A 24849-nucleotide genomic window follows, 5' to 3' on the forward strand; every position below is an offset into this window, starting at 1 on the left:
CTGAGGGAAGAGGCCAACAGAGATTTTCATCCAGAATGACTGTGAAGTAGGGCGGAGGATAAAGCATCTCCAAGGAGGAACACAAACACACACACACACAAAGTTCATATACACTTTCTGTTGCCACATGTCCACTCACTCACAGGCCAATGCTTCTGGGGCGCATTCCTCCCTCCCACAGCGCAATTCCCTCTCAAGCATCCGTAGTGTCCATTTGGAGAAAGAGGGATAGATGGAGGGAAGGAAAGAGGCAGAGTGAGAGGAGTCGTGGCGGGGTTGGATCGGGGGATGGAGGACTATCCATGCATGCAGAACCACAAATTCACTCATCCAGGCTAGGCCTAAGAACAAGCCACACTCAACACACACACACAGTAACACACATACACAAACCGCCCTCTCTGGAGACCCCTCAGGCCCTGTAGCATTTCTATATCAAGTTGGCCCGGCAACTTCCCAAACAGCCTCCATAACATCACATGCTCTCACTGCCTCAACTGTACTATGACTGGCCTAAATGGGTACACTGTGTTCATGAATCTAGCTATTACAGTTCTGGCCTATATGCCGGCTCTGTCACTGCCCCCACCAGCTGAACCTGACAGAAACTTGACTCAGCTGGCCTTGTTTCTGTTATTATTATCACAGATCCCATTCCCTGCACAAGTCCTCACTCTTTTCTTTATACTAGAGCGGCAATAATTAGTCAACTAATCAGTTTGTAAATAATAATCACTCACTATTTTGAAGGCCTTTTAATCAAAGTATTTCCTCATGCATAAATGGAATAACATTATGTTTTCAGATTTCAAAATACAGGGATTTTTGCTTTTCTCTGTATATCACGTACATGTGTTAAACTAAAAAAATCAAAGTACACATCAAATACATTTTCCACAGAGATGCTTTCTGTCAACTTCATGTAGTTCTTATGCAGATGTATATTAAGGTATTGATCTTAGTTGGCTTTACGGAGTTATTTTATGCTATAGAAGGTTGTAACATCATGATTGACAGGCACAGACTCTGACTCCAAATAACATCAGTGGTGCAAGATGGCAGCATAATATTTTGGCTTCATTTTTGTACAGGAATTGCAACGTTTCCATGTTTATATACATATGCACCCTATAGGCTAGAAGAGTTTGACAAATACATATTGCATACCAGAAGATGTGTCAAAGTTTCTTCAGAAGTCTTTAATTTATAGTGATGAGGAAACAAAACCCATATTGCCTCTCTAGCAGTGAATCAGATTTTGCTGAATTTGTTGACACATGGTATGTTTGCAGGGCTTTTGATGTAAATTAGCTTCTTAATTTCATTTGAAATCAGCTCCAACAGCTGCTATAGATAATATCTAGTTATGTGTGTAGAAAACCACCGTGGGTGATTGCTGAACATTTCACAAAAAGTCACTCACAACTGCTGACAGATCAGCGCCTGGCTCTCTCAAATGAACATTTTCTCTCTTGTGTGAAATTATCAGACCATAAAAAGTGAATTCTGTTCTATTTTGAAGACTGGGATGGATTCCACTTGGGGTGACATTTGTTTGACAGATCGATGGAGACTAGTGAGGGCAACACAGGAGTTTGCACTTGGGGCAAGAATTGGCTAATGTTTTTCCAGCACTACAGAATTCCGCTAAAGTGACAGAGTTTCAGCTCCGAAGGGAACTGCAGAGTCATGACCGGATGTATTTTTTTTCTTTCTTTCCATCAAGTTTGTGTCCAGGTTGTTGTTCAACTAAAGGACGAGGTTATTTTCTCCTAATTAGCACACATCTAAAAGTTAAATGAGAGTCCCAGGTGGCTGAAAGTTGATGTGCACTCCAGTGTGTGTGTGTGTGTGTGTGTGTGTGTGAACTCTCCTGCTCTCAAATTCATATACACAGATGGTACAAGGCTTGCAGATGCAGTCCCGTCATAAACCTCCTTCTCTAGAGAGACAGAGGTAGAAGGAGAGAGGGAGCATATTTTTTAAGTCTTCCGATGTCATTTCTGAATAGGACGACCTAAACTTAAAGGTGAAAAAGTCCCAGGGTGATATTTGTTCATTGGTGCATTCATTTAAATTAATCAAGTAGAAATGAAAGAGAAGCAAACAGTCTTACAGGGTTTAGAAAGGTGGAAATAAAAGAAGAAATCTGGATTAACATGGTCATTAAATCTTCAATTTGTTGCCATTTCTGTCACTGACACTAAACCGCAGTTGATAATTGGTCGAAACAGCTGCTGTTCAGAATCATCAGCTAATGACCTGTGTGTTTTGTTTCTGCTTCTTTAGCAACACAACAGAGGCTGGTGGGACATACATCAAGAAGTGCTGCAAAGGCTTCTGCATCGATATTCTGAAAAAGATCGCCAAGTATGTAAAGTTCACCTATGACCTGTACCTGGTAACCAATGGCAAGCATGGCAAGAAGATCAACAACGTCTGGAATGGGATGGTGGGAGAGGTAAGAGGGACCTCTGTGTGTGTGTGTGTGTGTGTGTGTGTGTTCTTGTACTTCCTACATAGTGAGGACCGGAACACGTTTTTAACCAAGAGAGTGAGGACATTTTGCAAAGTGAGGACATTCCGGCCGGTCCTCACTTCTTTAAAGGCTTTTTGAGATTCCAGACTTTGTTTTAAGGGTTAAAGGTTACATGGTAATGATAATTAACTGAAACTGTATTGTGTGGTTACAAAACTAACTAAAATTATAGTGAAAATGTCCTTCGTTTTCATCTTTGTCAACTTTTTTCATACATAATGAAGATGGATCAGACAAAGGAAATAAAGGCAAAATTTACTGTGACCTCTTTTAATCTCCCAACCAACAAATACCCCATTACAAAAGACTAAAACTAATAAAAACTAAACTAAAACTAAAGCATTTAAAAAAAAATAAAATACTAAACTAAAACTAGCAAATTAACTCTAAATAAGAATTAAAACTAACTGAATTTGACTTAACTATTATAACCTTGGTAGGGAATTCACTATTTCAATGAGGGTCCTCACAAAGATAGAAGTAAAAGAATGTGTGTGTGTGTGTCTCATATTCTTGATATTAGTATATTAGTAGAGGCAGCCAGGTCCCTTATGATTTGCAGGTAAAACATTGTTTATTCTCAATTCAAGTTCCCATTTTTATTTTATAAATATTTGTTTCACAGAGAGTGAAACAATCAAAGTCTTTGGGGTAAACAAACACTCATTAGGTGAGAATGTGTACAGACAGTTCCACCGCACTCAAGGATGCAAGTATGGCAATTAAAAATACAAATAAAAAGTTTCAAAGTAAAAGTTTCAGGTAACATTTAGGGTAATATAATGGGAAAAGAAGCTTTAAAGTACATTTTATATTCTGTTTTGGTTTTCTCAAAATGACCAGAAATAGAGGTCCTCACTTAGTCAGTGAAGAAGCATAGTCCCCTGTTCGTCATGTAGGAATGTTTATGTGTGTGTGAGATAAAGAGAGTGATTCATCACTCAATAGACTTCAATATTAAATGGCAACCAAATTTGTGTGGAACCAGACATCAGAAAATATATACATGCTTAAAAAAACAGATTTAATTCACAGAAATAATATGTACTAATTTAAACTCTATTTATTTTCACAACATGCATCTAGGAAGCCGAGATTCACATTTTCATGTTGTATGCACATGAATCTAATTATTAATTTCAAACCACTTTAGATTACGTGACTACTTTTTGCCTGCTAGTCTCGAAGGTGGCACTATGAGAAAGTGCAGGAGCGTGTCATGAATGATGTAGAAGTTTATTGATCAGGCTTCACTTTTAGTTTGCAGTACATCTAAAATGCAAGCGTAGGCTGAGAGGGAATTAGAGATGTCTGTATGACAGGATATTCCTGTTCCTTATGTTCCAAAAAAAGCTTTAGTTGTTGACTTTGCAAAACTTTCACAGGGTGGAAAAAAAGAAAAAAAAAACATTTGCAGCTATGAGGCTTTGGCACAAACTGTAAATGCTCAGAAAGTAAACAAATCTCAGCTACTCCTGCAGAAAAGGCTTTTGCATATCTTTAATTGCCAGCTTCAACTTGAAGGTAGAGAGTTCATTTTAAAACTTTATTGCTGTCTATATTATTTTATTAACTGAATAGGAGGTTCATCTGGAATTCATTTTATTTAGAAATTGCCCTTGTTTGCATGTTGATTATATTGATAAAGATTCAGCATGAGATTAAAAACATTATTGATGTGCAGCCAATACATTTATACTGTGATGTTGATTTAGCAGGTGGATAGATCTGTTTTTTGCTTTATAATTTTCAGGTTATTATCATGAAAAAGAAGATTAATTTGCAGAGACTACATGTATTCAGCCGTGAACCATGACTGCTATTGAAAAAAATGAATAAACAAGATTTTTGTCATTTTATTTTCATTATTATGACAGTTTTTTGTTGTTCTTAATGAGTAAAGTGTTGTTTCAGGAGCTGATTGTGTTGATTATATGATTGTTTGACAGCCTTCACATGTTTCTCTTCTTCTTCTTTTCCTTCTTCTTTCTTTCCTTGACCATTTTCACTTTTAAAACATTAACCTTTCCTTACATTCCCCCATTTTACCACTCCTTATGCCTTTTCTCTTTTCACCTTTATTTCCTCCTTTTTTACATCCCTCTCCTCTACCGATCCCCATTTTCTCAATCTTACAATCTCACCTGTCTTTATTGCCCTCTATATCTTTTTCCTCCACCTCCTCCTTCGTCTCTCTCCCCTCATCCCTAATCACTCACTCCTCTCATCCCTCCATCCATCCGTTCCTCCCTCCCTTTAACCCCTTGTCCCTCCCTCTTCCCCGCCCTCCAAAGGTGGTCTATAAGAAAGCCGTCATGGCCGTCGGATCTCTGACGATCAATGAGGAGCGTTCTGAGGTCATCGATTTCTCCGTCCCGTTCGTGGAAACCGGGATCAGCGTCATGGTCTCCCGTAGCAACGGAACAGTCTCCCCGTCAGCCTTTCTCGGTAACTGTCACCGAATAACTGTTGCTTTGCTGCTGGACTCAGGAGAGAGGGAGAGGAAGATGTGTCTTGTTTGCTTTTTCGGGGTTTGTGTGAGTGTAGAGTGGTATTTGTTTTGAGTGTGTGTGTGTGTGTGTGTGTGTGTGTGTGTGTGTTCGCTGAGATACGGAGCTGACAACACAATTCAGCTCTGTTACACAGCTGTCAATACTTGCTCTTTCATCAGAGGGATTTAGCTTGACTCCTGCTTCCTGCTACAATGACTCTCACTTACCTGAGAGGGACTTAAGCGTAGGATTTTAACTTGAGTGACCATGGATATCCCTGTTATGGCTGCTCAGTCACGTTCTTTTGATGCGTAGTGCTTCGACATCGACGTCTACGTTTCCTGCACACACATACATTACATAGAAAAAGCACACGCAAGCACGAACACGACCTGCCAGCAAGATTGCATAAAAGTAAAGAGAGAAACACACACACACAGGTACACACACTGACATGTATGCAGCATGCAGTTACTGCTGTGAAAGTGGCAATTATAAGGGCTTAGCAGGAATACCCCATAATGGCTGCTTGCCAGCACACACACACACACTTACACACACACACAGTGTGCGGCCCTGTGCCAGCAGTGCTCTCCCATACATTAGAGCAGGGTTTAATCTCTGCAGTAGTGTTGTGAGCTCAGAGGGAGGACAGGAGTGCTGACACCAGGGCTTCCTATACTGTGCGCCTCCTCACACTGTCAAATAAAATAGGAGGCGTGCCTGTGTATATGCAAGTGTGTGTTTGTGTGTCCGTTGAAAGACAGAAAGTGAGTGAGCATGAATCAGAAAAAGTGATGTGTAAGATGTAAAAATGTAATCCGACATGGTTTAATACTTAACCTCTGTCCTCTTATTTTTTTTCTTCCTCTCTCTCAGAGCCATTCAGTGCATCAGTGTGGGTGATGATGTTTGTGATGCTCCTACTGGTGACTGCAATGGCTGTCTTCATGTTTGAGTACATCAGTCCTCTTGGTTTTAACAGAAACCTGGCACAGGGAAGAGGTAAGGATCAATCAATCAATCAATCAAACTTTATTTATATAGCGCTTTTCATACATATAAATGCAACTCAAAGTGCTTTACAAAAGCCATCAGCCCGTCCAAACATATAAAACACCATGGTTGGTGTGATGCACAATGGTAACCATACGAACGTGGTCTCACAGAAATCCGTGAAATAGCCACGGATTCGCTTAACTCAAAATTTCACCCAAATTTCCGTGAAACTGACACGGATTTCGCTACAATGCAAGTTCATATTTTTTCCTATTGGTTTGTTCCAAGTCACGTGACTTTTAAGGTCCTGGCGGTCAGAACTAAAAACATGGCGGACAGTTCTCTCATTTTTAGTGAAAAATCAATATTTTGACTTAGTTTCTGCATAAAAATGGATTTTGATCACATGTCTAGCAAGAAATATATGTTTTATTTTCTAAATATTCACTCAGTGAATGTACATAATCACTTTGTATGTTGGAATAGCCACGGGATATGACTGTCATTAACTTGCATTGTAGCGAAATCTGTGTCAGTTTCACGGAAATTTGAGTGAATCCGTGGCTATTCCACGGATTTTGAGTTAAGCAAATCCGTGGCTATTTCACGGATTCCTGTGAGATCATGTTGGAACCATACATATAAATATGGGTGCCACTGATATGTCATCTTCTCAACCATCCGTCTCTCTGTCCTCTTTCTTTTCTTCCAGACCCTCATGGCCCTTCTTTCACCATGGGCAAAGCCGTGTGGCTGCTATGGGGTCTGGTCTTTAACAACTCTGTGCCAGTGCAGAACCCAAAAGGAACTACCAGTAAGTTCATAGTGTCTGTGTGGGCCTTCTTCGCTGTCATCTTCCTGGCCTCCTACACTGCCAACCTGGCCGCCTTCATGATCCAGGAGGAGTTTGTCGACCAAGTCACCGGGCTTTCCGACAACAAGGTAAAGGATATTTTGTTGACTTGACCGGCTGGATACAAATCAGTCGACAACTTTTCAGCTAGTTAGCTTAGCTTACTTCTGCCTTGATCAGAACAGAGCATAGTTACCTTTAAATCATTTTAGAAAAGTAATGGAAATAAAATGTGTTTTGTGTGTACCGTATGTTTAGGATTGTTTTCCCATAGGCCTTGCTTTCGCTATGCAACTATGCGGCTGAGCAGTAGTGAAAGTTACTATATTCTGTCATAAGCAAGATACAGTTTTAGCTAGCTAACTACTTGAAAAGTTGTCCACTTCCATTTTCCATTCCTGCTTTGTGGGTAATAGCCCACCCACACTTTCACACCGATATGTTGTAATCTGAGTGTTTTCCAAATATATAAAGGGTAGAAAACTATGTTACTTATGCTGCTTAATACACATTTTAATGCAAATGTATTACAACCTTTAATAATACATTAATATATGCAACTACTTTTTCATAAGTAGCAAAGTGGGCAGTAAAATAATACAGCTTTTTACTGGCTATTTGGAAACCAAGTAGTACAGAGAGGCATTTGCTGCAACAGCAGTTATAACTGTACATGTGTGGTGTACAGAATAAATATAGCATTATATGCATGATATTTAATACAGTTTTTCAAGAGCACAATCTTGCTGGTAACATTTGCCGTCATATAGGAAGTGGAGAAAATCCATTAATACATTAAAATGAAGGAATCCTGAGACATTCGGAAACACATTGGAAATATTTGAAATATTTTGATTTAAGTGCTGAAATCATTCAGAGTGGGCATGTTTACAATGGATAAGAAGATATTTTTCATTTGAAGTGAAATATTCTACACACATCCACACAAACATTTTCAAAGTTCTGTTCATAAATTTTAGCAAAATGTGGTTTACATACTACAATTAGCCTTATTTCATAGTATGTATGAAAATACTGTTCTTCCACTTAATTATTGATATATGTCAGAAAAAGGTTTAAATTAAAAATCCAAATCCCTCCCATGAATATAGGTGCTTTCACACCACAGTTGTCACAAGGTCATTGTACACGATGAGACAAGATAAGATAAGATAAGATAAGATAAGATAAGATAAGATAAGATAAGATAAGATAAGATAAGATAAGATAAGACTTTATTCTCAGCAGCTCAAGAAACAGACAAGGGAGCTTACAAACATATAGAAACAGAATACAGAATAAAAAAATAAGACATATACCTACAAAATGTACAGAGATTATATTCACTTCATATACATTAATACTTACATGGCTACTTTTTGGCATTTATTATATTACACAAAGGGTTTTTTTGTTGTTGTTTTTTTATTGCACATTTGAGAAAAATAGAGTATCAATGAATATATATATAAAAAAATGGAAGGGGTATGGAAACAGATATATAATACAGAAAAATATACAGAAGATATCTATATATAAGATATGCTGTAAAGAAAATGTATAAAAGTATAAGTGTGCTATGATAAGTATAACAATATAAGTATGATAATATTACAATATAAGGCACTTCTTTCATAGTCCAAGCTGATATATGAGAATATATAGATAAGAAAGGGAAGATAATAAAAGTGGAAAAGGTGGCCGTGCAGGAGGAGGAAGACAGGCTGAAATATTAAAGGAAAAGGTCAAGTTAAATATATAGGAATGAAAAAGAAAAGCAAGACAAAAGGGTAGAGAGTTCCTCAGGAGAGAGCGAGACAGATGTACGGGGTTGACGCTTCCAAGGAGAGAGCATTTGAGAGTGATGTAGAGAGTTTTGACAACATACAGAAGGAGAGGGGGGGAGGGGGGGAATAAGGGGTACAGCAACTGGCAGGAGGGTGACTGAGGAATAGCGAGAGGCCAATACACACAAGATGGTACAAGACAACAGGCGGACAGATATGGGCCAAGTTGACGGCTGAGGAAGGCAGAAAGGAATGGCATGAGGGGGGAGAAAGTTAAAGAGATAGGGAAAGACAGAGAGGGTCAGGGAAGAAAGGAAGCAGACAAAAAGGGTAAATGGCCATTCAGACAGATGTGCTGAGGGAGGCTGGACATTGATCCATGTGGGACCAGCAAAACCACGACGGAACTCCCCCACATTACTGTTGATTTGTGAATTGTTCTTGAAACTGATTGTGAACCATTTGGGTCAGTAAAACAAACTCCAAAACACCAAAAAATTTTCTCCAATTTCTTGTTCATTTTAATGCCTGGTACAACTAAAGGTACATTTGTTTGGACAAATATAATGATAACAACAAAAATAGCTCATAAGTGTTTAATTTAAGAGCTGATATCTCAACATGGTCTCACAGAAATCCTTGAAATAGCCACGGATTTCGCTTAACTCAAAATCCGTGGAATAGCCACGGAATCGCTCAAATTTCCGTGAAACTGACACGGATTTCGCTACAATGCAAGTTAATGACAGTCATATCCCGTGGCTATTCCAACATACAAAGTAATTATGTACATTCACTGAGTGAAGATTTAGAAAATAAAACATATATTTCTCGCTAGAAATGTGATCAAAATCCATTTTTATGCAGAAACTAAGTCAAAATATTGATTTTTCACTAAAAATGAGAGAACTGTCCGCCATGTTTGTTCTGACCGCTGGGACCTTGAAAGTCACGTGACTTGGAACAAACCAATAGCCACGGGATATGACTGTCATTAACTTGCATTGTAGCGAAATCCGTGTCAGTTTCACGGAAATTTGAGCGATTCCGTGGAAATCCGTGAAATAGCCACGGATTTCGCTTAACTCAAAATCCGTGGCTATTTCACGGATTTCTGTGAGACCAGGTTGGATATCTAGACATTTTCCATGGTTTTCTTGATAATAACCAAAATAATTATCAAGACATGACTGTATGTTGGGAATCAATGCCACACTTTTACATCCAGCAGGCCCAGAGCAACATGGCCATCCCACCGGTGGTTTGTTTATTACCTGTGTAAAGGAGAACTTTGGTATTTTGCTACCTGGATCCTATTTCTCCATGTTTTTGTGACTAATGGGGACAACAATTTTTGAGCTGCAATGTAATCATCTGTAGCTAGGATGACCTGAAAAAGCTAGTAAAGTTTCAAATTTACTAGCAGTTATCCTGTTCTGTTTGTCCTGAAAATGAATGGATTTTTAAAGATATTATGAACAAGCTTTAACCGGAGCCGTCTGTTTGCTGTGACACTCAACTTGAGACTTGAAGGCAGAAATGCTGAGGAGACCTGACTCAGTGACACAGTAGGCTAATATTAAAAAATGCTCCACTGAACGTACAACAGCTGCCAAATTGTCATAAATAATTAACAACATAACGGAGATGCTGCTGTCACCAGACTAAAGAAGACTCCAAATTCAAATGAAAGAACCTCTTCTTTAAATTATTAATTAGTCTGCATTCGTTTTTTACTCTCTGAATCTGTAAAAACATTATGATCTAATCGCTTATGCAGGCAACAATTCTCTCTTTTAGTTATTAAAAAAATGTCCTGAGTGTTTCTCTGAAATATGTAAGTGTCTCAGATTGATGACTGATGACTGAACCAGATGACAGAGTGTGTAGACAGAGTGTGCCAGAGGAATTTGTGATAATAAATATCTACCAGCCCCAACTTCCTGCCTGTATTTCTCCCTCATTGGGTCACCCTATCTAGAGCAATTCATCTATATGGATATTCTACGGTATAATCAGTCACAGTCATACGTGTTCTGATGCCAGGTCAACACAATAACTTCAGCAGGTCTCTACACTTTTTGAAAAGTATTAATTTTTATGCAAAGTGTTTTATTAAAGGGTTTCTTCTGTTCTTCGGCTGGTGGTCACTGTAGCCCTGATGGTCTGAGAGGTGCAGTGTATGGATTCATCTGTAGCACAAGTAGCCACCACTTAAGTCTGTCCACATCCAACAGAGGTAGTTTATGAAATCTGTGCAAAGTGTTTTGTTTGCACAGTTTATAAAAGTGCAACCTCAAACTTTGTTTTTTATCAAAAACCTTTTCAGTAAAACTAAACTACATTTTCTATACTCAACACAAGCAGCTCTTCCCAGCACTCCTCCCTCCTAGTCTCATTAACATTGTCACTCATGTTGGGAAGTCTTTTTTACACTCAGATCACTGACTCTCAGACAGTAAATTGAACAAATCTTTTTTTTAAGTCATTTCGTTCATTTTAACTAGTGCAGCCCCTACAGGCATGTGGCTGAGCTGCCTGTCACATGACAAATGAACAAAAGACACAAACCACAAAACTCCTTTCTGCTGCTCAGCTTAAAGCCCAGCGACTGAGCCTCTACAGCTGTCACATGACCAATGAACGAGAGACTCAAACTTGAGGACGCATAGTTGAGTTGTGAACGAATCATTTCTGTTTCCTGTCCTGACTGAACTTATACACACTGCAAAAAAAGAAAAGTTGGGTGAACTCAAAATTTCAAGGCAACAAACTTCGATAAAATTTTAAGTTGGACAATTAAGCTAAATATTTTAAGTTTTGTTTTTGAGTTTGTTCAACTCTGAATTCAGATTTTTGAACTTAGAATTTTACATTGTAATAACTTTTAATCCTTACTTCTGCTAACTTCTGCAATGTGCTGAATTGGCACGATTGTAACGCCGCTATGAAATGTCAGCTAATGTTGCGACCACAATTTTGAGTTAGCATTGATACGCTAATGGCTACTCTTGTAGCTGTAACAAGCAGCACCGCTAGCATCAGTTAGCCGCTAGCATCAGTTAGCTTCTAGCTTTCGCTAATGACCGAATTTCACCGCTTTCCCGCATTTCACAACAAAGAAATAAGAGTTATCAGAACTATTGTCCCTTGTTTTGAACCCCAACTTAAAGACATAAGTAACAACAACTCACAAACTTGTTTTTGAGCAGACAACTGGCTTCCTTTGCTGTGCTAACTTACATTATTGCCCTAAATGTCAATAATTTATATTTCCAAGTTTTACCAACTTAAATCACTGTTTTAGACAAAAAAATACAAGTTGGCTTTTTTTGCAGTGCAGCTGCCATGTGATGAGGGAACGTACTGCGTGAAAATGAACGAATCACTCACTGAGACTCACTTCTCCCCAGTCATATAAAATATTAGTTCAGTGTGCTCCCTGAACACACCAGGAACATTTAAGCATATGGTATGGGACTGCCCAGAGGTTTATGATTTTTGGAGGAAGGTAACAGTGATTTTATCTAATGTGATTGATAAGCCTGTACCTCTGGAGCCGACTCTACTTTTACTTAATGATGATTCACATTTGGGGCTAAATGAGAAACAACATAAGGTTTGGTTGGCTGGCCTGACGGCTGCCAAAAAACTGCGCTGGCTGCCTCCTCACAAACTGTACGCTAAAAAATGGCTGGGATACTTTCAGGATGTGGTCATGTTAGAACTATCTACAGCACGGGTGAACAAAGCCAAGAGTTCTACACTGGACTCATGGAAGAGAACTGCTTTGGCTATAACGGGCCTGCTCAGTTCAGAATAAAGGCACACTACAGGATTGTAAGACACTAGACTGAGAGGGGAGGGAGGGATGGATTTGTTTAAGATGTTTGCAATGCCTGACCTTATTGTGAGAATTTATACTTTATATTTAAAATAGTTGATCACTGTTGTGACTTGATTTCGACAAAACAAAACCTAAGCCACAATGAGTGGCTGGTACCGGGATACGTAATTGACGCGTCGTCATTCGGCGGCTCCTTGTAGTCATTCAAACATCTGCAATCTTGTGCTTAAGACGTATTTATTTACCAACATGTATCACTACAGCTTTGCTATATACACATTTACATCAGTAACTGGCATAAAACAAACAAAAGGGCTTAAAGGTTAGCCGGTAGTTAAACGACGGTCAAAAACTGTGTGCTTCTCCCGGTAAGCAACACACCTGAGGAGTAATTGCCTCTTCCTCTACTTATGCATTCACACATGCTGTTGTCCAATACGCCACCTACTGCGGCAATCGGGAAATGACCTTAATACATTTACATGGCTCTAACACCCACAAAAAAAAGATTAGTTCAAAGGGAAAGAAACGTTCATGAAAGACACACCACTAATTCATACTGTTGTCTTCCAGCATCAAGTCACCTCTCGCTAGGGGTACAGCACTCACACTAGACACTGGACCAATGTCAAACATCGTTGTCCCCATTAGTCACTTTGACACAAACATGGGAATATAGGATCCAGATTTAAAAAATACCAAAGTTCCTCTTTCAGTCCTACCCAAAAAGGCTTTGACTGGCATGGTTATTTCTCCAACCATGGGAACATTCCATTTTCACATCCGCTTTTATCCAAAATAACTCACAATAACATTGGAGCAGCTTTGGGAAATAACAACCTTTGCAGTTAAAGATCAACCAGATCTACAAGCAGAGCCACAGATACCTAACACCACATATTTTAGAATTGAACAAAATCTGTGGTGTGGGTGGCGATTCACAAGTCTTGAATCAGACTGAGCAACCTTTTCATGTCACATATTCATTTTGTTCAGTGAGTCTGCTTAATGTAGGCCAAATGTTGGTAGTTGCCTGTGCAGTCTACCAATGGAAGAATTTCTATGCAAATGGAAAAAGTGAATAGATTGCATCAATGACTTGCAAGGGAAACACAGAAGCTTTGTGCCACATGTAGACATGCAGAATGAAACAGAATTCTGGAAAATGTGTGGCTCTCCTAAAATGCTAAAAAACAAACTAAATGGGCAATTTAGAGAATGATGCATATATGATGCAGTGGTTTTAGACACATTCACGCTCTTTAGGCAGTTGTCTGAAGCATGTCATAATTGTTAGTTTAAGCAAGTGATGGCAGGAAGATTTTTTTTTATATCTTTTTTAGAATAGGGAGTAATGAATGTATACTGAGCTGTTGGCAACTGTCTCCCAAGCAGGCTGCCTCGTGTTAAAGTGGAGGGCAGTCAGTTAACAGGTCTGTGTGGTGTTCAGGCTCTACAACCACCAGGGATTTGTCTTTACAGCAGTGGCTTATTTGTCTCTGCTTGCTGAAGAGGACATGCTGTTCTGGTTTCTCAATAGCTGATAGTAGAGCAGGCTTTTACCCCCACACACTTTAAGAATTCAGATTTCAGTCATCAATTGCTGTACTGGAGTTGGAGCAGCTTATTGTGATTGCAGCAGGAACTAGATTTTGAATTTTAGGCAAAAGCATCAGTTTAGCAGTGAAATGGAAAATAAATCTCAGAAAGAAAAAGAACTCTGATAGCCTTTACATAAATTCAGTGGATTTGTCAGTCTGTTAGGGTTTTACTGACAAGTGATTCATTTGAGAACTGATTTAAATAATAATTCAAGTTTCCTTTTTTTTATTCCAAACAATGAGCAAATATTCCTCTTTTTTACCAATATGTTATAACCACTAATTAAATGCGAGAGTCTTTAGCTAGAGGCAAAAACTGTGGGGGTTTTATTCAACACACTGGTCAATTTTGAGATTCAGGTCCCTATTGTTTTGTAGCATTACTTCTTTCAGACTAGTGGAAAGAAAACATTAAAAATGCACATTTGTTCTCCTACACTGTGTCTATTTGCACCTGTAGATTTCTCCTTAATTCATCAAAAGCAAGAATTAGATAATGCCTCATTTGCATATTAAAACATAACAGTTCAGAATACAAAAAGTAATAGTCCTTATGTAAGAAATCAAATAGTGAAGTTTCATGTTGATATCTCTAGGTTCAGCCTTATTACTGTCCCCTTAAACTGATCATTTAGGCATCAGTATCACCTTATTATAGAAGTTTAACCATCAATCTACAGTATGGTGTCTTTCATTTTCACTACCTCCTTGTAAAGTGTGACATGGAGGTGAGCCTAAAGTGGTAAATACATCTTCTGTCTGCAGAGTGATTGATGCACCAAAATGACATAAAATCAATGACAATCGCTTTTGGATGCAGCTGCCCTTGAGAGCAGACGCGCCTGTTTGGACACATGCAAACATGTTAAAAAATCAGTTATTGCCTTTGGACGACACTTGGACCAATATTATGACTGATTTTAAAGGGCAGCTCTGGAATAGTTTTTTGATTCAGAGAGCAGCTTCGAAGTTTGAAAGAAAAATCTAAAGAAGTAGCAGAAAGTTGAGCAGAAAAAGTGTACAGGCTGATTGACAATTCAACACTTTGACACCACAACAATACTGCATACCACTAAAAGAATAAAAAAAACATACACACACACAGACACAAGGACCTTGAGGATTGCTGCTTTAAGATACAGCAGACATGTAGAAAAACAGAGTGGTCCGTGAGGGAGATGGATAGCAAAGGAGCGTTGAAATCTAGAGTCTAGAGTCTTCAACTCACACACACACACACACACACACACACGTACACATGGCACAGACAAAGACACAGTTAGACACGTACAAAAGGGAGTCCTTTGCTTATATAACAGCAGAACTTGCATAATAACAGAGAGGAGAGGAGAGGAGAGGAGAGGAGAGGAGAGGAGAGGAGAGGAGAGGAGAGGAGAGGAAATGAAGAAAGAGAAGAAGAGAGAAGAGGAAAGGAAAGGAGATAAGATGTGAAAAGAGGATGAGACCAGAGGAAAGGAAAGGAAAGGAGACATGTCAAGAGGAAAGGAGACAAGACAAGAAAAGGGGATGAGACGAGAGGGAAGGAAAGGAGACATGGAAAGGGGACGAATCAAGAGGAAAGGAGAGTATAGACAGTCCAGACAAATTAAGTTAATGTCATAACAACATTGGGGCCCGAGGTCACTAGACAACCTTAAGGGCTTGCAAGAGAAATATATCTTTATTGAACAAATGTAGACAAATGTAGAAAGATGTAGATGAAAACCACATCTTTATTGCATTGTGAGAGCAGCCATAGTGAATTATAATGCTTTTAAAATGTGTCATGACCACAATCATAACCACACACTGACCCTGTTTACACTTTTTGTTTGAAAATGCACCTCGGCGATCGGATTACAACTGGACAGATTAGAGGGCAGACAGCAGTGTGTATCATGCGTCTCCAAAGGTGTCAAACTGACCACTTGTGTTTAGATTTTATTACTATACACCACTTCACCTAGAAGGTAAAATTGGCACTAGTTGCTAACTTGCTAACTTGCCAGAAGACCCTCGTAAACAGCCTGGAAAACTATATGTCAATTTTTTTCGGACTAAATCTTCTGCTAGAATCGAGATCAGACATCTGGTTTCACTTGCACCCCAACAACATACATTAGTGTTTCTGTTTTCTGCTCTGTCATCAAAACGACTACCACACGTCGTGCATTGATGACGCCTTTTCCTGTTAGGGCCTTGTTGGGGAACAAATCTGATCAGTCGGAAGAAGACAAAATATATTTTATTAAGCTTTATTTTCACCATGGGATGAGAGTTGAAATATACAGGGGGCTTCAAAAGTAGGTATACGGGAATGAAAAACATTTTTTATTGATTATACAAACATATCAGTAATAAACATATGAATCCCTCAAATGTTCAAACTGTTTACCCCCAGCATTCACACACCCATACACACTTGAAAACCCTATCTTTTACACATCCCAGAAAAAGAAGTCCACAGGGTTGAGATCCAGCGATACTGGAATAATACTGTATTAGTTGTAATGGTGTGCAGGGTTAAGACTCCCCAGTGAAACTTAAAGTCAGCATTATTATTTGAAGTTATGCATGCAGTGCTATTTGAGACTTCTGTACTCACTGTTTCACATTCTAGGCATGTTTTACATAACCTACGGGACTGCCTTAACTAACCTTGTGCAGTAGTAAATTCATGCTTAAATATCTTTTCCTAAGCCTAACCATGTTCTTTTGTTTCTGAAACTTTACCATTTAGTTTTGTTTCTAAACCGAACCAAACTGCAACCATGTGACAATGTTAACCGTGACATGTTTATCTCTGATGGGGGGATGCTTATTAAGGAAGCACCCCTGCAGGTCATATTAGAGTTTATGAACAAACAACACATAAGGTTGTACGGCTTGGGGGACTTGCTGATTATTATAGATGCATCACTTCACTTTACTCAACACATACAATGATAACTTAAGACACTGGACTTGTGACTATCATAGCTTACTATAAGTCTTGACTGCTGTTGATCATTGAGGTGTTTATAGGTGACTATAGGTAGTCATAATATTTCATGAGCCCCATCAGTCAACCTCTCATGTATAACTAGTCAAAAGCATCCAAAATACACTTATAAATCATAATGAGTCACATTTATAATGTCTTATAACTGCTGCAGCAGCAGTAAGTGACTGTGGCTCAGTTGGTAGAGTGGTCACCCACTGATCGGATGCTTGTTCAATCCCAGACCATGGCAACCTACATATCGAAGTATCCTTGAGCAAGATACTGAACCCCAGATTGCTCCAGATTGTTCATCTGTTTGTGAAGGTGGCACCGTTTAGGGTAGCCTCTGCCACCAGTATGAATGTGTGTGTGAACAGGTGAATGAGCGCAGTCTGTAGTGTAAAGTGCTTTAAGTGGTGGCAAAGCAACTAGAAAAGCGTTATATAAGTGCAGGTCCATTTACCATTTAAGCATCATGTGTGTTTATTTGAGTAGTCAAAAAGCATTAAAATGCATTATATTTCACTCTGAATTCCCTCATTTAGAAACTATACCCTTAATAAAATAGATGTATGTCTTGAATGTTAAAATTTCACCTAAAAGTACAAAAGTTGAGATAAAAACAGGATCTCTTGCTATAATAGGCTGGGGGCTGATTTCAATCACCTGTTAACAAAATCTCACTATCTAGAGTGCAACGCTGCCCGTCGTGGCCGTGTAGCAGGGCAGCGAGTACTCTTATCTCCACCTGTCTGAAACACAGATCCCCTGCTCTTTCATTTTCTCATCATCTCTGCATCAAGCTTTCATTAGCAGCAGCTGGTGCAGTTCTCAAAAAGCCCTTCGCTGGTAATTATACAGCCAGAGAGGAGCAGGAGCGCCGTCCGTATCTGTGTTTCCCCAGTCGGCCTGGAGATTTGAACCAGCGACCCCTAGCCACACCCCCATATGTGCCCTCCTCTGACCTCACAGCTTCCGCTCCACCTTAAAAGAGCCACAAACAGAGGAAAGATGAGGGAAGAGAGAGGAACAATAAGGCCTGCGTGAGGAGAGAGCGTCTCCTGAGGGCTATCGCTCGTGATGCTGACACACACACTGCATGACGTCACCACAAGCACGCACACACATGCACAGCGGGCTTATCAACGCGCCCTCTCTCTGACCTGATTATACAATACACATGCACATATGGGCAGGCAGATACAGTGCATTAATATTCACATATCTATAATATAGGTATGATGTAAGTGTTTCACATAAACAATTCAACAATCATTTTTACAGATGTTAAACAGAACATCAATGCTAATAATATGCTAATAAAATCCCTCATGCACCGCCTCTAGGTTGGCTCACTGTGTGTTGTACGGATATGTGAAAGAGAAGCAAAACAGACATGTAGATATGTGTCATGGAATATTATTGTACAGAAGAGGAGTTGTGAAACCGCTCCTCCGTACTACACACTCACACGCACACCATGTGGTTAGAGTCGAGCTCATAATACACACTTCTAATTGATAGGGTTTGTCTGTTTCTGGCACTGAGGGCAGATTGTTACCGCAGTGCTTGAGGGTAGGTTGTTACCCAAGCGACAAGCAAGCTACTACAAAACCCTTGACCTGTACACAGGCTAGATTATACCTGAGAGAGACGGAGAGAAATGATGGGAGGAAGGAAAATACATTTAGTTAGAGAAAGCAAGAAAAGAGGGAGAGGAAGAGATGTGGCCTCTCAACTGAGGATCAAATAAAGCCAACATTATATTGATTATTATACATGGTCTCCTGCAAATAAATCAGAAAAGTTAATAATAAATAAATTATGTAACCAAGTAGGAGACTTGGATATTAATGGAATTCAAAAATGATTTGTGGCGAACAAAGGAAAGATACCAAGAATGAAATAAAAGTAGGATTAATCCACAATAAAGATGAAAAAGTGCAGAGGGGGTATTAATAATTAATAGGGGATAAGGGTAATAACACAATGCTCCTAGTTTTCTCAATGCCCTACAACCAAGCCGCAACTTATGGGTCTGACAAGTGAAGCCAATCCCTTAAACTTGTATTCTTACTAATGGTCAACAGGGGGTTTGCAAAAAGAAGTGCATTTGTATAGAAGTCCACTGGAAAATGACCCTACTTCTTACTGAATTTATTATGTCAGTAACTATTTTTCTAATGTGTTTATGGTCTCAATTGCTAGTTTCAGAATCAGAATCAGAAGCCTTTATTGTCATTGCACAGGGTAACAAGTACTAGTACAACAAAATTTGCCATCAACCCGTCCAAAATGTATAAAACACACAAACAATATGACAGAGGAGAACAGGACAGGAAAACAGAGACGAAGAAAAGGAAATACAGCACTATGTGAGGGGAGGAAAGGAGGAAAAAACAATGAAAAAAACCTCAGCAACATAAGCACATACATAGAAGATAGTGACAGCCATTAGCAATGATCGCATCAGCAAAAATGACAGATTCAAGTTTTCAGAACAGTAGTCCACAAACTAATGGTGATGTCTTGGTGGATACATCCAATTCTTACACATCATTTATGGTTTCTTATCACCTAAATGTAAGCAACTGTACGAAAAGACACTCTAAGGAGTCGTCTTCTTCCTTAGCTCCACCCTCATGTCCAAATATGGTCACTTCTCGCTCAAAAAAGCGAAGATGTCAACAGCCAAAATGCAAACCTTGAGGCTTCAAAACAGCATTGGCTACCTCAAAGTTGTTTACAGTCTATGCCTACAACATGATGTTTGTAGGTATTTTTGTTAAATTTAAAGCTTTAATTAAGTTGATCACAGTGGTAAATACAATGGAATAGACAAATATACAGTGGACATGGAAGATCTGACCACACAAATGTGGAGTATAAATATCACTACACTTATTTCCATTAGAATTTTTGAAAATATAGAGAAATACTGAAAAGGAATATTGTCAAAACATATATTTTCAACAGTGTGCTTCATTTTATGTCTGTATGCATCATTATTGTATTGTACTGTACATAACATTTAATCAACAGTTTGATTGTAACGCTGTAAAGAAAAGTCTTTCATATTACTGTTGATTTACAGCAGATAAATCATTTTTTTCCTATGCAAAATGGGAACCTTTTTAATGTATTTTATGCAACTATTATACCATAATTACCTTGGTTCTCACATTGCGTAAACGTACACACAATAAACTAAACAAGTTTAGATAATCCATATAATCTATAATCTATATTATTACAGGTATCTATAGGGTACCAGCTGGTACCTATCTAGTGCTTGCACCCACCTACACATGTACACAGTTAGAAACACAGACACACACACTCTTGGAATACATCTTGTCAGTTACTGCTTCTATCTGTGTTTATGTTTATTTACCCCTGTTTTCCTCTCTCCTTGTCTCCTCTCTGTCTTTCCTCCACCACAGTTTCAGAACCCGTACGCATACTCGCCTCCGTTCCGCTTCGGGACAGTTCCAAACGGATCCACAGAGAGGAACATCAGGAAGAACTACCCTGCTATGCACCAGTACATGGTAAAATATCATCAAACTGGAGTCGTGGACGCACTTGTCAGCCTCAAAACAGGGTAAGGGAACACTGTGTGTGCATGATTGCGAGTAAGCGCATTCCTCTGCTGATCCGTGATCAAATACTATTTTAATAATGCAAAATATTCAGCTGTCGACCTTAAGAAACGCTCTAGTATGTGTGTGTACGTGTGCACATCAATATGTGTGTAATTCCATGTCTGTGAGTGTGCTTGCTGTCACGTGTGTCAGTGTGTATATGTGTGTGCGTTTTTGTCGGTGTGTGACAGCTCCTCTGAGACTGGGGATGAATGGGCTTCCTCATTGGGAACAGCAGGAGCTATTTTTAGTACTGGTCTCTACAATGGGACTGGTGGTGGTGTGTTATGGAAGTGTATTGAAGACAAAACATTTGAGAGAGCACAAAACGAATTCAAGCGCTGCTCACTCTGCAAGTCAACTTTTAAGAACGCACAGGGACGGATTTGTAAGAGCAGAATTTGATTTGCAGACATAAATAAACTGATTATTTGAACATGCAAGAGGCGTGGTGTAGTTTGATCTAGAGATAGAGATTCTCACATGCAGAGTCTATTGAGTTTGAACTGGAAGTAAAGGTTCATACCGTTAGACCTTTAGTTCTGCTTTTAAAATAAAACCAGCAGAAAGAGACAAAGAGCAGTATTTAGTGTATGTGTTATCTTAAAAATCCCAGGTTTCCGACAGCACATGGGGCTGAAAAAAAACACAACTACTGTCACGATTTCCGCATTTAAGCATCAAAGTATCAGTTTTTCATTTGTTTATCCGGGACCGGGTCGCGAGGGCAGCAGGCTAAAAAATTCTAACAGTGAAAATCATTAGAACCATTAAGAATGAGGCTCATTGTCACCTCTGAGCAAAATGGCCGCATTCACAATAACTAAAAAATGAAAAAACTAGGCAGTGATAAGGGTTGCAGATTGGATTGCCAGAATTGGAATTGAAATTGTCGGTTAAACTAAAAGGCTTATTGGCATAAAATATATAAATCACATGTAGTCCCTTAGTAGCCACGTGGTCACCAATCAGTTTTTAAAGAGCAGCGATCAATTCAAATCCTCTCTGTCGTTTATGAAAATAGTTTTTTTTCTCCACATGGACTTTAACATTGAAAAATAAATCACCCTGGCATTGGGATTTGGGTGTGTCTCATTGCAGCTTGCTCATCAAAAATGGTTGCCAAGCGACTTCTTGCAATATAAAGTGCTTAGAAGCTGCCAAAACAGCTGGAGAATATTAAAAGACAAATCAACATGCGCTCGACTGGGATTGGACTCTCAAACCTGATTCTGTTCCTACAAATCTGTGCCTGTGCTCTCTCAAATGTTGACTTGCAGACTGAGTAGCGCTCATTATTTGTTTCATGTTCTATAGATCTTTTGTTGTCAATATACTTCCATACTATGTGTGTGTGTGTGTGTGTGTGTGTGTGTGTGTGTGTGTGTGTGTGTGTGTGAGAGCAAAAGGGGCTCAACACCAAGGACAGATTGAAAGAGTGGAACCATTAGGGGCTGGATGGATGGAAAAGTGGAGGTAAGGGCTGTGAGAAGGAAAGGAGGAGCAGAGGCAGAGGGGTGACTCTCATCATACCATCACAGGGGAGAAGGAGGAAAGGAGGCGGGGTAGGGGGCCAAGGGCAAAATGCCTGATTGGAGGAAATGAGGGAAGTGTGGAGGGCAGGAGGAAAGGGCCAAGAGACTTGGAGAGAAGAAAGTGGTAATGGAATGAAAAAGAAAGGGCAATGGAAAGGGAAAAGAAGGAGAAATTGAGGAGAAGAGAGGGAAGGGGAAGGGGACGGGAAAAGGAGGGGAGGTAAGGGACATTAAGGAATGGAGAGATGGCTGGAAATGGTGGAGAGAACCTGGTAAAGGACAAAAGGTTGATGAGGTGATATGACAAGAAGTTATTTCTGATTGGTTAATGGTCATGGGGTGGGATCCAATCAGAGTTCTTAGATCGAAGGACGGGCTGCCTCACAGAGAGAGAGAGCAGAGATGGAAAAAAAGACGCAAGAAATATTAGAATGTAATTCATGCTCCGTGATTTTTATGCAGATATGTCTTTAGTTCATTCTCTCTTATCCATAAGTCATAAATAAACTGGATGTAAACACGTAAAGAAAGGTTAAACCACTCCTGCATCTTTAATGCTCTCGCCTGTGTTGTTGAATTAACATACAGCACAGAGGTAAACACACACACACACACACATAAATAAATATACATACCACAGTAATCTAATACCATATGCACACAAGCAAAATACTTAGAAATAAAAACAAACACGCTCATGTGTATGGGTACACACAGAGCTAGCTGCAGGTGTGTGCAGCCTGTAATACCCTCATTGATAATTCTATTCGGTGGTATTAGCAGATGAGCAACACCGCGGCGTTCAGCTGTTTGAGGCTCGATGGCTGGATTAGCTGTGATCACACATAATGCTGACAGGCTTTACACGCAAAAATCTGTTACAGCCACAAGAACCAAAACTATACACCGGGGAGTTGGATTGATTTGATTACATTTGGGGGCTTAAATTACTCACAGTACCAGCCAGGTTTAGAATATTTTATAAGTGAATGAATGAGAAATATTTGTTGACACTGTTGCATTCACATCTGGTGCAAAAATATTGCACGATGCAAGCATGCAGCAGTGCCCACTGATACAAAAACTGCAGAAACACAACATTTTTATTCATTTTCAGTGTAACCTCTGTGTTGGCACAGTGGGATGCTCATACAAAGGGCACTGGCAGGAAAAAAGCAACACACTCCAGTGAAAAAAGTCACATACATGCAACAGCACACTGCAGATAAGCAAACTGCTCTCCTCAAGCTAATGTTCCCATGCAAGTAAACTGCTTTGTCAGTTAGGTTCAGACGGACATATTTTCACTTGTCTGCTTGTATCACTAAGCAAAGACTGCAGGTGTCCACACATGGAGGAGGTCAGGGTGATGGATGGGTCCAAAAAACACCCAGGAGACTGCAGTTTTGTGTCAAATGTCAATGTTACATTATATACATAACAAAGGTATTCATTTTAAGCCAAACCTCAATTTTTTACTGAACCTAGCCAAGTAGTTTCATTGCCTAATGAATCTGGTGCCTAAACCTACTGTGAATGTTATTAACCCTCCTGTTCTGTTGCAAATTAACCCATTTCAAAGTTAAAAAATCTAAAAAAAAAGAAAAAAAAAAGGTTAAAAGTATTTTTTATGAAAAGAAAAAAATTAAAAATGTAAAATAAAATTTGAAAAAAATCAATGTCATGTAAAACTGTTGTATTTTACAGTAGGTCTTTCCAATGTGCAAAATGTTTTAACATGCAATTTTTTATGAAAATCGAGTGATTGGACACTTATCCTCATTGAACCATGATCTGTGTTAGTAATTCAGTGAGTAATGAAATAAAACAATGTTTATTGGGATTTTTTAGTTTCTGACTTTTTGAATAATTTAACATGCTCCGGGTCAAACTGTCCCATGAACATTATTATTACTATTCCTGAGAAACGAACATAACAGGAGGGTTAAAGGAAAATGCTGATTTTTTTGCGTACCTGTCGTATTATTTATTAGTCTAGATTGTTTCGGTGAGAGTTTATTTCATTTCAAACCATTAAAAACAGTTACAGTAAAAGTGGAGCAATTGGTAATCATAGTTTTAAATTAGCCCATAGTAACACTTGTGTTGAGGTTGAGTGTACGTTGTAAGATGTTCCAGGTAGATGCAGATGAAAAAGTGAAAGCAGTTTTTCCAAATTCAGTATTTGTCCGGGGAACATTAAGCAGTAATAACTGTGGCTAGTTTAATAAAGTGCTGAGGTATGGTGGCATGTTGCCTATCAAGACTTTATAGATGAAAAGAAACCAATGCATATCTCATCTCACAGATAAAGGTGCCCACCCCACCTTGTTGTGTAAAAGGGTGACAGTTGCAGAGTGTTGGCGATATTGGTGCAAAGGGCTGATGTAACAGATTTGAAACACTCAGCAGCAGTGTTTCTTTACAGAAATCATGACCGGTTTACTCAAGATAATCCACAGGCCTTGTTGTGAGCAGTTTCACGTAGGAATTATACAAGAAAGAAAATAGTTCCTACATGAAGCTGCTCTCAACAAGGTCTGTTATCTTGAGTAACAGGGTCATGATT

At 39.1% G+C, this 24849-nt stretch overlaps 1 protein-coding gene across 1 annotated transcript in view; it reads left to right on the top strand.

The window, feature by feature from the left end:
* grin2aa (glutamate receptor, ionotropic, N-methyl D-aspartate 2A, a) overlaps positions 1 to 24849 on the top strand; it is a 206997-nt gene that overhangs the window by 163622 nt on the left and 18526 nt on the right. The window contains exons 7-11 of the mRNA XM_059348942.1: positions 2290 to 2461; positions 4834 to 4987; positions 5911 to 6036; positions 6743 to 6972; positions 20545 to 20705. Coding sequence (XP_059204925.1) covers positions 2290 to 2461; positions 4834 to 4987; positions 5911 to 6036; positions 6743 to 6972; positions 20545 to 20705 — 843 coding nt within the window. The remainder of the gene's footprint in view (positions 1 to 2289; positions 2462 to 4833; positions 4988 to 5910; positions 6037 to 6742; positions 6973 to 20544; positions 20706 to 24849) is intronic.

Source organism: Centropristis striata, chromosome 13 (assembly GCF_030273125.1).
Source record: "Centropristis striata isolate RG_2023a ecotype Rhode Island chromosome 13, C.striata_1.0, whole genome shotgun sequence".
Lineage (NCBI taxonomy): Eukaryota > Metazoa > Chordata > Actinopteri > Perciformes > Serranidae > Centropristis > Centropristis striata.